Source organism: Labrus mixtus, chromosome 2 (genome assembly GCF_963584025.1).
Source record: "Labrus mixtus chromosome 2, fLabMix1.1, whole genome shotgun sequence".
Taxonomy (NCBI): Eukaryota; Metazoa; Chordata; class Actinopteri; order Labriformes; family Labridae; genus Labrus; species Labrus mixtus.
This window is the reverse complement of record NC_083613.1, coordinates 14,748,264-14,764,578: the sequence shown is the minus strand read 5'-3', so window position 1 is coordinate 14,764,578 and position 16,315 is coordinate 14,748,264. Positions and strand designations below refer to the sequence as shown.

At 41.3% G+C, this 16,315-nt stretch overlaps 2 protein-coding genes across 4 annotated transcripts in view; both read right to left on the bottom strand.

The window, feature by feature from the left end:
- Window positions 1-4,500: 4,500 nt before the first annotated feature.
- Window positions 4,501-10,077, bottom strand: LOC132985721 (uncharacterized). Of its 2 annotated transcripts, none has more exons than XM_061052917.1 (6): window positions 9,738-10,077; window positions 7,529-7,600; window positions 6,442-6,544; window positions 5,684-5,765; window positions 5,520-5,601; window positions 4,501-5,217 (listed from the first exon to the last, which is right to left on the bottom strand). In XM_061052917.1, exons 1-6 carry the CDS (start codon window positions 9,968-9,970, stop codon window positions 4,965-4,967), a joined length of 825 nt encoding a protein of 274 aa, XP_060908900.1. In that variant the 5' UTR covers window positions 9,971-10,077; the 3' UTR covers window positions 4,501-4,964. The 2 variants fall into 2 exon arrangements, with proteins under 2 accessions (XP_060908900.1, XP_060908901.1); XM_061052918.1 differs by lacking the exon at window positions 9,738-10,077 and adding an exon at window positions 8,382-8,763.
- Window positions 10,078-11,418: 1,341 nt separating this feature from the next.
- LOC132994210 (E3 ubiquitin-protein ligase SMURF2) overlaps window positions 11,419-16,315 on the bottom strand; it is a 65,298-nt gene continuing 60,401 nt past the window's right edge. The window contains exons 20-21 of one of the 2 annotated variants that reach the window (XR_009676634.1): window positions 16,071-16,241; window positions 11,419-16,040 (exon numbers count right to left, since the gene is read on the bottom strand). Coding sequence is in view for 1 of the 2 variants with exons in the window: in XM_061064414.1 (XP_060920397.1) it covers window positions 16,142-16,241 (100 nt within the window). In the remaining variant the exon portion in view is untranslated. Of the gene's footprint in view, window positions 16,242-16,315 lie in introns of both variants that reach the window. The other variant, XM_061064414.1, reaches the window with a different exon arrangement.

Here is a 16,315-nt window from a genome sequence, read left to right as displayed (position 1 = left end):
ACACACCACAACTTGAGCACATAAGCAAATGTTTAGCCGACCATTACTGCCTAGCATTAAAGGCAGAAAATGTCTGGCATAGATGTTCACCCACTTCTCAAGTGTTATCATCATTTAATGTTTTATAAAGGATAAGAAAGGTGAATGAGGTTCCGTATAAATTTACATATGCAACAGGAAAGTTGCACGACAGGAATCATTTATGTTTTAAGGTCTCTAGATTATGGTGGCTGGGATGTGCAAAACAAAATGACAAAGTGTGAAGCACACAAGTTTACATTTTGAAAAACATTTTTACATTTTATTAAACAAAATTACAAAACCAAAACACTTTTACCAAGGACAAAACACATTTACAAGATGTGTCTCAGTGCTTGTAAAAGGGTTTCACAAGTGGCAGAACCATTTACCAGTCCCCAAACAAATTTACAAACGACAGAATCTTGACAGAAAGGGAATGTACCAAATACAGGAAGTGCATATCTGGTCCTTCCGTCTCATCAGTGTCCTTTTAAAGTTCGAGAGACCGTCCACACGAAAAAGCAAAACGGACTAATCTGGCTCAAATGAGTTTCACAAAACGTCTCTCTGTCACCACAAACTCCATATCACTGTTCACTAAGTCTTTCCACCAAAACATAATGACCCCTCACTCAATCACTAGAGGGTCACTTCCTGCATTTGGCACATCAGATTCTGTTGTTTGTAAATTAGCTTTGACCTCGATTAAAGTGTTTTGCTTTTTTAATTTTGTTTTATAAAATGTAAAAATCTTTTTCAAAATGTAAATTTGTCTCACATTTTGTAATTTTGTTTGGCACTTCCCAGCCACCGTACTAGATTAAAAATGTGTTAATTTGTTAATCATGACAGCCCTAATGAGTGTTTAATTTCTCCTGTCGTCGCTCGCTCGCTCACTCGCTCGCTCACTCGCTCGCTAACCCCTTACTCATGCTGGAGAAGGACTGTGAACATCACTCACCTGTATTACCCGACAGGTGAGTTGTCATGTCTTCATCTTTAACTGTCAGTTGTTGACGAGTAGAATCTGTTTCCTCCTTCAAATGAAACAGAAAAACATCAGCACACATCATTTCATTCAAACTGCATGTCTCCACACTACAACCTCTGAGTCATATTAGAAAGATCCGACTTCTTCTAGTGGCTTTTTGTCAGAAAAAAAAAACTAAATAAAACTTAGACCACTGATGCATCATGGAGATGTGATGTAAGCAGGCAGAAGGAGTTCATTTCATAAAGCAACAAAGAGAAATCATGACTCCTGCTGCCTGGTTAAAAAAAAAACATAGGCCAACCCAGGTGCATGCTGGTCCTCTACCTGCCTCCCCACCTTTATATGGTAACCTCAGGTGACCCTAATATTACCCAAAAACTGAAGAACATAAAAATTCTAATTATGCACAAAAAAACATTGTTAAAGGAGCTATATGTAACTTTCAACATGTATAAATAGTTTTTTATCGCCCATTAATAAGCGAAAGGTTAACTGATGTGAAAAAGTAGATGTTCACTGTCTATCTGTGTTGCCTGTATAAAAAGTTTCCCCGGTTCGTATTTTCTGCAAAAGCTCCAGGAAGTGACATTTTATGCACGTTCTCAACGTCCTCCTCACTCCGCTCTGCTTACAGAGATCAACAGTACAAACTCATCACACACTTTTCATCTTCACCTCCAGTCAGAGGTCGTCTTCCACACACTTCTATCCGCTCTAAGAGCTCTCAAAGGCGGACAAACTCATCACACACTCCTGCTCTCAGCCAGTGCCTGAAGAGACTGTCGTTTGTAGGATGGAGAATGAATACAGACACACAGACTCCTTCACAGACTTTCACATGTGTATGACCTCTTACCTCCTCTGTAAATATTATGTCGGTAAATATCCAGTGTTTCGGGGCCGACGATGATGCTCGTTTGTGTACGTACGAGCACGTATGACGAGCAACAGGTTACTGGTGCAGTTTGCCTAACGGCCATGCAGTATCACTACAAACGCAGTATTTTTGAAAGTTACATATAGCCCCTTGAAAGAATTCATTGGTAAAAGAAAAAATAATATGATCAAAAAATCACACAATACTCTATAAGTAAACTAAATACTCCAACAATTATTAAAATTATAAACGATAGATCATTTATTCATTTTGCCCCCCTCGAGAGAAAACCTCCTAATTACTCAAGGTATATTGTTAAAGGTGTGACTTTGGTTAATCTATTCTCTTTCAGCTCAACATGGCGGGCGTGTGAAAGTTTTATTTACCCGTTTATCTGTAGACGAGTGGACTGAAATGTCCGGTTTCTCTTCTTTCGGTGAACTTAAAGTCGACCTGTAATTCACACTGTCGCTACAAAAACACACCAGGAGCGTAAATAAGCACGTGGAGGTTTTTACTGCTTTTCATCAGTCAGTGACACAAATATAAGATAAGGCTCAGAGTCAATGTTTTCAGAGAGCTGTCATCATTTACACACAGGAATGGGAGCACATCTAAAAATGGAAGTACACAACATTTAACACACCAGGTGTCAGCTGGAAAAATATAATTATTAATGTGCAGGATGATTCACAGACAGGGGAAACGTGAGGGTTAAGATTTAAAGTTGATGTGAGGATGATGTGTCACGTACCCAGGAAGCTTTTGATTTTAGAAGAAATTTGATAATTTAAATGTACGACATGGGGACCCAAGCAGTTGCCTGCCTTGCATTTGCCTATTGACAGGCAGCTCCTCTGAGCACTCACTATCCTTGCTGTGCCAAGCGTTGTATGCATTATTGCTGTGAAAAACAAAGTTTGTCAGTGAAAGTCACCTGAGGAAAATGAAGAGAAATTATCTGTCAGGGAGGGAAAGAAAGAGAGAGGAAAAGGAGTAAGGGTCGGGACACTGGCAGACACAATGGTGATGATTGGAAGGGCCCCCAATTCATTTTTCCCCATGGCCCCAACAGACTCTAGGATCGCCACTGGTGACAAATCATCTCTGGCTCCAGAGTGAATGTCGAATATCTAACTTAAAACAAAGTTCACCACAGCAATGAAACATCATGACTCTACAGAGGAGGGACGACAGACTGTTCAGTCTATGGGCGGGACTTACGCATTCATGAGGTGCAGAGCCAAATCCGAGTCGTGCTCGAGTCCTGTCGACTCTCGCAGGGATCTCCATCGCGGGAAAGCCAGTCCGATGTTCACTGGTTTTATCTCTTGTCTGCTGCTACTTTAGCAGCTGAACGCTTTTTCTGTAGAGGACACGAAGGAGAGACATCTTCATTTGGACTCTGAGGGCTGGACATTATGTTTCAATGATTCTGTGGAAGTTCTATGTTTTTAAAATGCTGTGCAATGTCTTCTTCTTTAAAGGTGCACGGCGCCACCTACTGTATCGGAGAATGCCACATCATGTGTTGTGTATATTAAAGCAGTAATATGTAAGATATCTGCTGATTGATATGATAAAGTGACCTTACTATATGATCAGACATTAAGGAAACATGCTATGTTGAAGTGCTGGCTTCTCTGACAACAATGCAGCAGCCAGTATGTCCTCCTTCTAACTTTAGATTCTGGTCCTGAATGCTCTGGATTTGTTTGGACCAGAGAAAATAGGCGGTTTTAAGGCACCCCCACACGGCCGTTTTGGACGCCCCTCGGTTTGCCAGATATGAGAGCAGTTATCAGGTCAAACCAACAGGTGTTGCAGCGATGGAAGCGGGCAAGAGAAGTGGTTCAGATAGAAGTGATTGTACCCGACCTAAAAAGCCTCTGCATGTTTCTAATAAGCTCCACGAGCAGAAACGTGCTCAAACTAGGATCAATATTGGAGATGCTTTTGAAACATGGAGAGAGGTTAGAACGCAGAAAGGTTTACAGACCGATGCAGAGCTGGATAAACACTGAAGCTTCAGTGTCCACCACATGGCAACCTGTGTGAGCATCGACTCTAGAGAGGAGGGGGGCGGGCAGCTCTCTAATGTTTTGAATTTGGACTGCAGTACCCATTTTAACCACTAGGTGTCACAGTTACATATTGCTCCTTTATACCTCATCTTAATATTTTTTTTAAAGGCTCTTTGTACCCAATCTTCATTGTCTCTAGCTTAAGCAGTACTTTCAACGTGAATGCCTCTACTTTTCTACTTCCTATGGTCAAAATGTCCCAATACTTTTAGACACCACATGTTTTGAAACGATGCAAGCTCTGTTCTTTACTGATCAACAACATCGAAAAGTACCCAAGCTTAAAAATAAAAACATTTTTAGTCGTATTTTTAACCCACAGCTGCCTCAAGAGAAAGAGAGAGTGCAGAGGTCACAGGTTGGCAAACACAGACTTTTCTCCAGTCCTTTTTGTGTCTTATAACGATTCAAAAGTTATATTTATCTCTTACAAACAAGGAGAGAGAGGCACACATATCGATTTATCCACAAACAGATGGCCTGTTATCGGACAGTGAACGGAGTCTCAAGTGTCACCACACATGTAAAGGGATGAGTCATTTAATATAGTTTTAATTGTCTTTTGAATTTGACAACACTCCTGTTTTGAACAGGTACGTTTTGTGCAGCTGCGTATTGGCACAAGGATGAAAAACATTAAATAATAAGAGGAAGGTCCAGCTTTCCCCAAAAGACAATCTTTAAATTACAGCCATCGTTCAGTCCGTGATTCAACATCCAATCAAATCCAAGCATTCTCTTTCACTTCCCTGCTGTATGCATGATGTTTACAGACAAACACTGGAGCATGCTTCAGAAGTGTCTTTGATGTGTTTGAAGGTGTCGCAGAACAAACTGGTCCAACTCAAAATCAGAAAAAGAAAAACGAGTCCAGCCGCTCCAACCACTAAATCGCAGGCAAAAACCAAAACTGGAACATATTCCTGATTCAGTGTGGTTGCAGCACCACCTCTGTTGTCCTGAAGTCTCCCTTCAGAGATGACCCGTCTCAGCTTTTACTCTGCAGCTGCACTGAGTGGATCGGTCCGTGTGCTGTCTTGTTTCCATTCGTCTGAAAGCCGCTGTCGCCGTCGTCCGGCAGGTTGGTCCACTTGAAGCGGTGTTCACAGTAACAGCAGGCCTGGTTGATCACAATCTTCAGTCCTTTCACCTGTTTTCTAATTTTACATTGTTTGTTGCATTCCCGACATGACTTGAACAGCTGAAGGATGCACTCTTCATCAACAACGTACTCCGACGGGCTGAAGAAGACAGAAACATGCATGTAATAAAAGACAAACGTACATAAAAATACCATCTCTTCACTTTATGATTTCATGGTGCGCTGCCCTTCCTTCCTTCCTTTCCTTGGACAAGGAACGAGGGGGCTCTTGGAGGAACTGACGGACTAACAGAAACATGCACATAACATTTTTCTGTTTTTATTTCTCATCTAACAGTGCTTGTGAGCTTGTTTCACAAAGACGAGATCGTAATGCATTGTTAATATCCACATTGATGATTGATGCCTTACACTGTTTCCTGGTGATTCAAATGAACTTACCTGCCCAAATCCACCATGTGATGACCGTCTCCAACGATGAAAGAAGAGTTGACTTCATCCTCGTTTTTCTCTACATCTGTGTCTGTGAATTTGAAACAGAAGTTATCACTTATTCCCTTACTAACCTCTTCGTGTACTCGAGTAGGACTGTGAACATCACTCACCTTTGTTACCTGACAGGTGAGTTGTCGAGTCTTCATCTTTAATTTTCAGTTGTTGATGAGCAGAATCTGTTTTTTCAGACTCCTTCAAATGAAACAAGAAAAACATCAGCACGCAGCTCAGTGACCATCGACAAACTGCACGTTTCCACACCGTACAACCTCCACATGACTTAAAAAAAACACAGCAATCTGTCACTTTAAAGTTTTCATTGAGTGTGTTTACAGCGACTTGAGGAAACCGGTTTTGTATCCATTGGGATAAGACCTTATCCTGATTTGAGAAACCAGATTTTTCTACCTGGAGTACTCTGAAAGAAAACACAATATGTGGCATGTAAACGCCTTACCCGGGTTTCTGACAGCTGCCGACTACCTTGCGCAGGCTCGGCCTCAGCCAAGCGATGTATCAGCAAAACAAACATGGCGGCGGCAACGAGGGCATCTTACTTCTGGAGTGACGAAGAAACTGAGTTTTGTCTTTCCCTTTGCTGGAAATAAGGTGGATACGCCATATCTGCAAATCGCTGCTGGCGTTTAATAATCAGCGACAGTAGTCTCAGTATTCTCACATTTCAGAAAATAGCCACGGTTTGGGTTGTAATAAATAATTCACTACATGTCTCCTTTAAATCTGGTATACTTCCTACTGCATATAACAATGATTCAATTATTATTACCATCTTTAAATTGAATCATTGTTTACATTTTCAATATCAGTTTTCAGGTCATGGTGTTGGATATGTCAGAGTTTCAGTTACCTGTCCGTTTTCAGAGGATTCAACAGACGGAGCAGCAGAAACTTCAAATTCATCGTCACTGGGTGAACTCATCGCTAACTGGTATTCATACTGCACACTGTCGCTGCAAAAACAACACAAAGACCCATTTAGGAAAACGATAAACCAGTGCTTCCCAAAGTGTGGTCCGCAGCCCCCTGGTGGCCCGTGTGGGTACTGCAGGCGGGGCGCGAAAAGTTCTCCACCAAGTATAAAAATACAATAAATATCACAATAATGATGATTTACCTTGAGTCAACCCTTTAAGTGATTAGTAAGGCCTGCCATGACCATTCATGGACATAATGTTTAGTAACTTTCGTGTCTATCTTCCCACAATATCATGTTGTTATGTCCAATAATTTACCCTAAAGTGATAGCTGTAGTCATAACTTTTATTTTATAACAGGCCCCGGAGTAATTTTGTATTTTAAAGGTCCCATATTATCCTTTTTCTGGTTTTATATGCTCTTTAGTGTGTTTTCCAAGTGTCCACATGTTTAGGCACATCTATGTGCAAAAATTCAAAGTCCGTGGAAACGCGGCTTCTCCTACGTCCTCCTGTTAGCTGTAGCATTAGCCGCATGTAACGCTCGGTTCTAGCCCCCCTCGAAAAAAAAATTGTCAGTGTGAGATCACTGATCTAAGCCCATTGGCTCGTTGTGGCAAGCCCAGCAGCTCATGTTGAAATTTCCGAGAAGCGTGCTGAGCAACTGACCAATAACGACAGAGCGGATCAGCAGACCAATCAGAGCAGACTTGGCCCACATGGGGTCTAACAGTGTGGGCACAGCAGAGTGTAGCTGATGGACTCAGAGCGGAGAGGGAGCAAGGAGGAGCAGTACATGAAAACAGACACTTTTTTAGAACTTTAGCTATTGTGAACGTACAAAAGTAAGAACATAGATTAAATATACGAACCCCAAAAAGGGCATAATATGGGCTCTTTAAAGTGGGCCGCGGCAGTCTTAAGTTTGGGAAAGGCTGCGATAAGCCTACATTCATGTTATCAAATAAAATAAATGTATTATAACTCTCAGTGATTTCAGATAGAAAATATTTGACCCACCGGTTTTCAGTTGAAGATCGGCGATATAGAGTTAAAGAGTCGGGCTGACTCAGGGACTTGGTCTGAAGATATCTACAACGATAAACATGGTAAATTACCAGATTAATTCACAGACACACACAAGACATGGAAACATGAAAGGTTTGGTTCAGCACAGCACAGTGCAGGTCTAGTTGGTCATATCATTAGTGTGTGGGGTTTCATGTGTTTGGACAGCAATAGTACAGGAATTATTTGCAATGTTTTGAACAGACATCTGCAAAGTCACCTCAATTTTATTTCTACTATTAATCTCTTTAAACCTTAATATTTACAGTCAGCCTCTGACTATGAAGACACTGACAAGTTCTCATAAAAGGGAAGCGAGTGGCGCAATAGGATGTCAAAAGTTATTTTGATATTAAACAAGGGTATTCAAAAACTGCCTGCCTGATAACAAAGAGGAAGTCGTTAGGACAAGTTCCGTCTTCAACATCTTATAACTACGACAACCGCAGACGCATTCGGCAGGAAGGTCACTCTTTACACTATAACACCGGGGTATCACCAGTTAATGCAACAAGGATTAAAGGTGCACTATGTAGATTTTATCTTCAAACAGTGTTACAGGGACCAAAGATTCCTCTAAGGACAGTTTGTGTATAGAGTTATGAACATATACCACATAATCTGCACACTTCTCCAACTTTCACATTTCTCTACAAAAACTCCATAGTGCACCTTTAAACTGTGGTCGTTGTTACCAAACTTGTTGGTTTCCCTGTATTATATAATGAACTAAATTCAGCCGTGAGGTGCGTAAGCCAGACAGGCAAATGTCTGACTGCCAGTCCAGCCCTGAAGCTTCAGTTACCTGTCGAGGAGGAATCGAGCAACCTCAGCATCACTCTTCAGCAGCTCAGACTCCCTCAACTGTCTCCACCTCTGAAATGAATCTCCAATGTTGACCCTGGTCTGGTCCCTCTTTTTATTTAACGCTTCCTTTAAAGCTTTCTTCTCAGCCAAGGTCTTCGTCCTTTTGGCTCCTTTTGCAGTATATGCCGTCGTTGGCAAAGGAGGAATAGGAAGTTTACCGCAATTTGCCATGGCTCTTTCGCTCTTGACCTATTACTTACAGTCAGACTCTGCGTGCGCGCTCCCGACACAAATCACGTAGAAGCCGGAAGATGCAAATTTGTACAGAGTTGCTGTGATTGGCTAGTTACGTGGAAGCTAACCCTGATTGTTTTGTTGTTTTTTGATAAAAGAAGCGGGCGCTTAGTATATTTTGTGAATTTGTTTTAACAAAATTATAATTGAAAAAAAAAAATCTCGATTTAATCCGGCTGTCCAAATTACGCATTGAAATGTAAAGCATTCCGGTTTTCTGCCACTCTCCCCGTCCCATTTTACATGGCTTGTGCACGAGCATAACACAAAACTTGTAACTGATTGGCTACAACCTGCTCACGTGGATCATTAATATTCTGGTGTTATATTGTAACAAGTGACCGTGTTAACTGGTGACTTTCAGCCGAATGCGTTTTTGCTTGTCGTGGTTACAGCAGCCTTTGAAACTTAAAAAAAAAACTCGAAAATGTCTCTTTTTGCGTTTTTATTTATAAATAAAAATATTCAGATATTTGTATTCAGATATGTCATTATCAGATATGTCTGTACTCAAAAATAAAAGATCCACAAATTGCGACCACGGTTGTTACCCTGACAACCGCAGACGCATCTGGCTGGATGAAAGTCTCCAGTTGACACGGTCACTAGTCAAACCGTAACACCGGCTGCTATAAAAACTCTCTCTTTTTTTTTGCCTTTATAATTTTTTCTACCCCAGCTTGTCAGGAAGCTTCTCTCTACCCCGGAACTGACACATAAAATACATTATTATTATAAGTATTATCTTTTACAATAATATATATGTGTAATAACGCTCTATTAGGGCAGCCACGACGACAAAATACGCATTAAATAACAATCAAATACTGCCTTTGACATATCATCCGGGAAGTATCATATCCACAGGGAAGTTGTATTTAATGAGCAGACGTCTAAATAAATGTTGTACAACATTACCTTCATATCACAGATTTAACTGTGTTTGAGCATCATTATAAACATGTATGGAGCTGTAAGTACAGACATCAATTGATGCAGCAGAAACATGTCAGGAAAACCCTTACACATAGATACACACAGAATAATCCCTGTTACCTACATGTTTATGAGGAAGAGAGCCATGTCAGCATCCGTTTTGAAGCCGTTCTCTTCCCGTAGTTTTTTCCAGACACCGTGCGCTCGGCCCAGGTTCACCCGGTTCTTCGCTCTCAGCCGGTCGGACTCTCGCTTCGCCTTCCTGGCCTCCTCCGAGAGACCCTTCCTCACCCTCTTCTTCACGGGCAGCTTAGCTCGCATTGAGTGTCCTTTTCGTTTGCCCTCACAGTCCTCCATCTTCGTCCTTTATACGATATTCGCTTTTATTTAAAAAAATAAAAAAAAATGTCGAATTAATGCCTCAAACAATGGCGAATGTAAGGCTTGCTTTTTTTTTTTTTTTTTTTTTTACCTTTTTGGCCCCTCCCGTCTACCGTTATCCAGAACGTTTTTTTCTTTAAACTTTAACAAAACACTTCTCACAACATGACAGAAAGCAGGGAGTGAAAGTTAAAGCTCCTGTGATGAGTTACTGAGGTCTCAAACCTTCAGGCCCACCAGGAACAAGACTGATTATTATTCACAGTCATTTTAAATACCTGTAAAACTGCTGCTGTGGGGTAAACCAGAGGTCAACGCTGCTGACACAACCTTTGTTTACATTTTCCTGCTGCAGACAGTCACACTCACTGATACATGCGACTGTTTAAAGGCTGCATGGTGGGATTTTTCATCAGAAAACACAAATGAAATGCTAAATGGACTTGAGCTTTTATTTCTAGTCTTCTGACTACTCAAAGAGCTTTTACGCCGCATGTCACACCTACACATTCACACACTGAAATGTAAAGTGACCATCAGAAGTAACTAATTGCATTCATATACATCTGCACGCCGCTGTCACAGCAGCGGGAGCAATTAGGGGTTAAGTGTCTTGATACACGTGTACTAACCAAGATAAGAAAAAATGTAAGTGGTACAACTTTGTCAGCTCCAGCTCTCAGCCTGTCGGTAGGTTGACTGAAAGTTAGGGTGAGACAGCATTTCCAACATGGAGACCACCATCGATGGGACTCCAGCTGCAGGAACAGATGGGTGACGTCACTCAGGCTTCATCCATTAATAATTAAAGTCTATTTATGTATGCATGTAAGTATAATCAATGTCATTACTTTTACTGACTGGATCATTGCGTTCTTACTTTTTCTCTTCAGATGTTCTGGTGTCTTTGTCTGATTCTGCTGCGGATAATCGATGCTGGATCACACACACACACACACACACACACACACACACACACACACACACACACACACACACACACACACACACACACACACACACACACACACACACACACACACACACACACACACACACACACACACACACACACACACACACACACACACACACACACACACACACACACACACACACACACACACACACACACACACACACACACACACACACACACACACACACACACACACACACACACACACACACACACACACACACACACACACACACACACACACACACACACACACACACACACACACACACACACACACACACACACACACACACACACACACACACACACACACACACACACACACACACACACACACACACACACACACACACACACACACACACACACACACACACACACACACCTCGCTCAAACTCTTGGAGATGGAGATATAAAAAAAATCAGACAGTAATACACATGGTTTCTATAAAACATATTGCTGTGACGTTCAAACAGCATAGTTTTATTGCTCAGCTTTCCGTAAGGGTACAGGAAGTGTAAGACTTTGTTTCTTAACCATCTTTATGTACAGGTGTCAGTTACGAGCTCACAGAGCGGCTGATGTGAAAAAATTATGAACACATATACTGTAACAATAAATACAAAACCAGATAGGAAATCAAAAAGAAAGGAAACACGGTGCAGTTAAAAAAAAATGTTTTTTCATCTGTTTTGTATCGATTTCATAAAAACTTCTTTACAGACACACACACACACACATTAGTACACCACGTGTCTTATTTACTTCAGAAAATGTTGAGCGCTTGTATTTGTTTTGAATCAGTTTTTTAAAGTCATACTCAGAACTGTTTCTCAATGTGTTTCATTGAATGTATCAGAAAAGTGAAAAGTTTCTTGACGTCACAGTTTTTCAAAGTGTGGCAAACAATTAACCATTATCTGCAAACTTGTCAAGGACGTCTGATCGCCTCTCATCTCAAAGCACAAAGACGGAACGAGTCAGAAAAACAGAGTAGAGGTGGACCGTGTGCACTGGACAAACATACACGATGTGTGCATATCATGAACTCATGTCTGTGTGTGAATATATTTATATGTTATCTACATTTAAAAAAAAAAAAAATCATGAATCAGTCCATTAAGTATTTGGTCGATAGGAGGTTCAACACGGAGCTCAGGTGTGCATAACGTGCAAAAAAGGGTTCAATGCATTTCTTTTCTGCCTCTGAGTCGAGTTAAATCAAACAGACTCTCTGTAATGTCCGATGATTGGCATGAAATTAACAACTGAAGGACTTCAGAGTACCACATAACAAACTGTTCATGGATACAAACTAATGCTTGTTGAATAAAAAGGTGTTAAAGGAGTCGTCATTATGCAGACAAACGTTCTCTCTCATGTGCATCTGTTCATGCGAGGGGGATTTCTTTGGAAGGACGATCCTGGATGCAAGATGCTCATTGCAGGTTTTTAAGCAAATTTATTTCCCCGTGTAGCATCCGGTAGCTCAGCAGCTGTGGATCTCTGAAAACACAATAAGCATTCAGTGTATTTCACTGATTTAAAGAATCCATGTTGTTGACAGACTGTTCATTAAAGCTCTGTGCCGCCTGCGCTGCTGTCGGTACACAGTTCTTACCACAGACTGTATAAACAAATGGACAGTGCAACAGTGAAGCCAAAAGATTAAGAGCCCCCCCTGCTGACTCGCTGTAGTAGAGGCCATATGCTCTGCCTCCTCCATATTAACAGATGGGACAACAACAAAAAAAAAATACACGTCTAATAAGAGAGGAAACACAACTTCCACAAACAAGTCATTTTGCTTTCTATAATGGTGAAAAGGGGCGTGTCCAGAGGGGTGGCCCATGCGGCCCCTCGAAATCCTTTACTATGATTGGCAGTTTGCCTTGCCAGAGGTGGGAATTGTGTTAAAATCCTCAATTAAGGCTGTGTTGCAACAGGCAGCTCGTAGTTTTCAGCGTGCAGATGTTTGTTTTAAATTGTGACTTTGGACGTGCCTAAAGAATGCAGCTTGTATAATGTTACAATGGCCTTGTGTAACTTAAAAGTCGATGTGGTTAGTGCAGACAGAAGGGGTAAGTAAATGCTCTTCATTCATGCACACAAACTTCAGGCCACCCGTGCACTAGTCAGTGCCCTAGTTGGGCCACCCCAGTCCAAAAAGTCTGGACACGCCCCTGACGGCGGGTGTGAGCAGAACAGATTTTTGTACCGACCTGTGCGATTTTGGATGTTTTCTCAGTAAGTTAAATTTGTGTTGCATTACATTGATTCCTTGTTTAGCTAATTTCTTGTGACTCTAGCTCCAAATGTGCAGTATGTCATCGCCCGTCACAGGTGGGATTTTGGCTTCACTTTTGCACACCAGGAAGAGGTCGAGGTGCGTTATCCATCTGTATGCAGTCTATGGTTGTGACACAGAGCTCCAGCGCTGCAAATGAGTCCATTTGCCTTTTCTACTCCATCACGGGTTTAAAAAAAAAGGGTCTCTAAAAAATGTTTTGCTAATACCCCTCTCCCCCAACTTATACGAGCATAATCAATGTAAAATAAAATAGAAAAGAAAAACATTAAAAGACAACTTTACCTGAGAATGCAGAAAGGTCTGTGGCAGACACCAACATGCTTGCATTAAAATGAACACAAAGAACAAGCAACAATATCGCTATGTGTTTGTACATATATACCCAAATATTACAGGTGTTTAGATACTTCTTACTCTGTATATTTCTAATGTCAGGAAAAGAAACATGATGTACTTTAATCGAAGGTGGAGGAAGCACTCCTGCATCACTGCTCAGTTTTTAAAGTGCTCAAAAGTGACAGAAAGACAGAGTGTGAGTGGAAGCGGACGCCTGCCTGGAACAGCTTTTGCATCAAACCTGGTCCCATGTGCCCCCTTTTTTTCTTTTTCTTTTTCCAGGTAATTTGATTAGGTTAAATAAAAATGCAACGAGAAAAGGAAGACTAACCAGGCTCAAAATGTGAGGTTTCATCAGCTCTGCAGCTCCAAATACAAAAACAATGTGCAAGAACAGATGACGGGGAATTTATCCATAAAAAAACCTTTGACCTTCCTCTCATACAAGCACACGATGATGGCATACACATGCAGAGACGTACGTGTTCACAAAAAGCTGCGGCTTCACTGCAGTGATTTGGGGGAAAAGTTCTGATTCTCTTCCTCTTAACCAGAGCCCGTCCCCCGACTACAGACCCACATTCAAGCCAGTCTGAGATCTGTTCATAACGAGATATTCACCGTCTAAAAAACACTGTCATAGAGGGGCTGCTGGAATGAAAATTGAACATATTGTGGAGTGCTGCTCTAAAACATTTTTTACAATTTCCCATCCTGAATTTGGACTTAATGAGCTCTCGACTTTCCTCAAAGAGAATATGAAGAGTTTTTGGAACTTAATCCTGCAAGTATCAAAGCATTACACTGAGGTAGGATGAAAACGTGTTGCTCCTACTAAACGAAGCGGACCAGATGTGCAGGCAACGAGCACTGGAAGGTGTGGTAGTCGAGGTTGAGGTGGCGACACAAGGGAAGGATATCTGCAGTGATAAATATTCAGTAGCACGAGGATCGATTCATTCCATCATTTTTTTAAATCTGAAAACAGAAAACTGCTCTTGAATGGAGAATTTGAAAACTATGCACTTTTGTAAGAGATTGAACTAGAGATGCACCGATTCCAGATTTAGTCAAGGTCTGACCTGTCAAGTCTAATTCGATAATTAACAGCAAAACCAAACATTTTTGTAATTTTTCTTTAATTTGAATTTAATTTTAGGTCCATTATAAAAAAAACTCTTAGGCTTTATTGTATAAGACAGCTGAAGAGAGACAGGAAACGTGAAAGAGGACACAGAGGAGAATGACATGCAGCGAAGGGCTGAGGTCTTATGCGATCAGGACTATAGCCCACAGGGCGCAACATAATCGGCCATCAAGCCCGCCCCCCAGGTTAACTTTTAAAAATCTCCAAAGCTGCTAAATCTCTTCAGCTGCATTCTCCCTGACTCCTGAAGGAACGATTTATTACCAAACAAATAACAACAACAACTGGTGACTGTTTCCTGCAGTCTCTTCCCTGTCTACCTCTTTCTTTCTCGCTGCCTCTTAAAAGGCATTTGCTATTTTTTCAATCTTGTTTTTATTATCAATATGCATTAATCTGTTATATTTCCAGCAAAGTGATTTGTTTCACGGAAGCTCAAACTTTTTCAATTTCACGCTCACAGGCTGAGGTTTTATCATTTAAGTGTCGCAGCGTGAACAAAGAATATTACAGGATTATTAATTGGATAATATTTGTTATTTTATGTACTGTGCTCCCCCAGTGCTGAGGAGCAAGAGAGAGGGGGGGGGGGGTGCTGATGCAAAGACATTTTTGTTAGAGATACTTTCAGGCAAGAGAAGCAAGTGCCTGAAATCTTTGTTTATCCTCTGCTGATGGAACCTCATGTCCACGCTCTGTTGACATGTTAGCTTGTGTGTGTGTGTGTTTGGCTGTTGTGTTAGTGTTTGTGTGTCGCTGTGCATATAACATGTGATGTGTGTGTGTAAATCTGAGTTCTGCACAGAATCAGATATACTTGAGAGGATCTGCCGTTCACAGATCTCGACCCCAAAAGACTGAAAATAGTTCAATGCCGGTCACCAACTGCTCAATCGGTGCACCTCTAGGTTGTACGTTCGTCATCACCTGCGTCCTGATTCAAAGTGAGATGTTCCTCGTTCTGAATTCAAAAACAAACAGTCTACTTAAAAACCGCTGATGCAGCTTTTTAGTTACTCTCTGTATTAAACACAAATTGTTCACAAAAATACCAAAACAAAAAAAAAGGAAATTAATGAAAAAGCACAACAAATAAATGAAAATAAAAAAAGGTCAGGAGAGTCTGTAGCAGCTGTTCAAACAGATCTTGAAAAGGGAAGAGTGTAGAGAGCTGTTAAAGAAGAGGAAGACTGCAGGCCGCTCTTAGACGCACAAATCACGCTCTGAGAGTGTCAGACAGCACGCCGCAGTGACCGTTATATTCTAGTCCTGCACACACACACACACACACACACACACACACACACACACACACACACACACACACACACACACACACACACACACACACACACACACACACTCTCATGTTATTCCACAGCGAAGCCGCAGGTCTCCTCGATGGCCGTGAGCAGCTTGTCATAGAGCTTGTCGTAGCTCTCGTAGGGAGGAATGTCGATCCGATTGAAGCTGAGAAAGAAGAGAGTAAGAGACGATAAATCAAAGCTCAAGACAGAGTTTGTGACTCTTTATGTTTGAGTGAA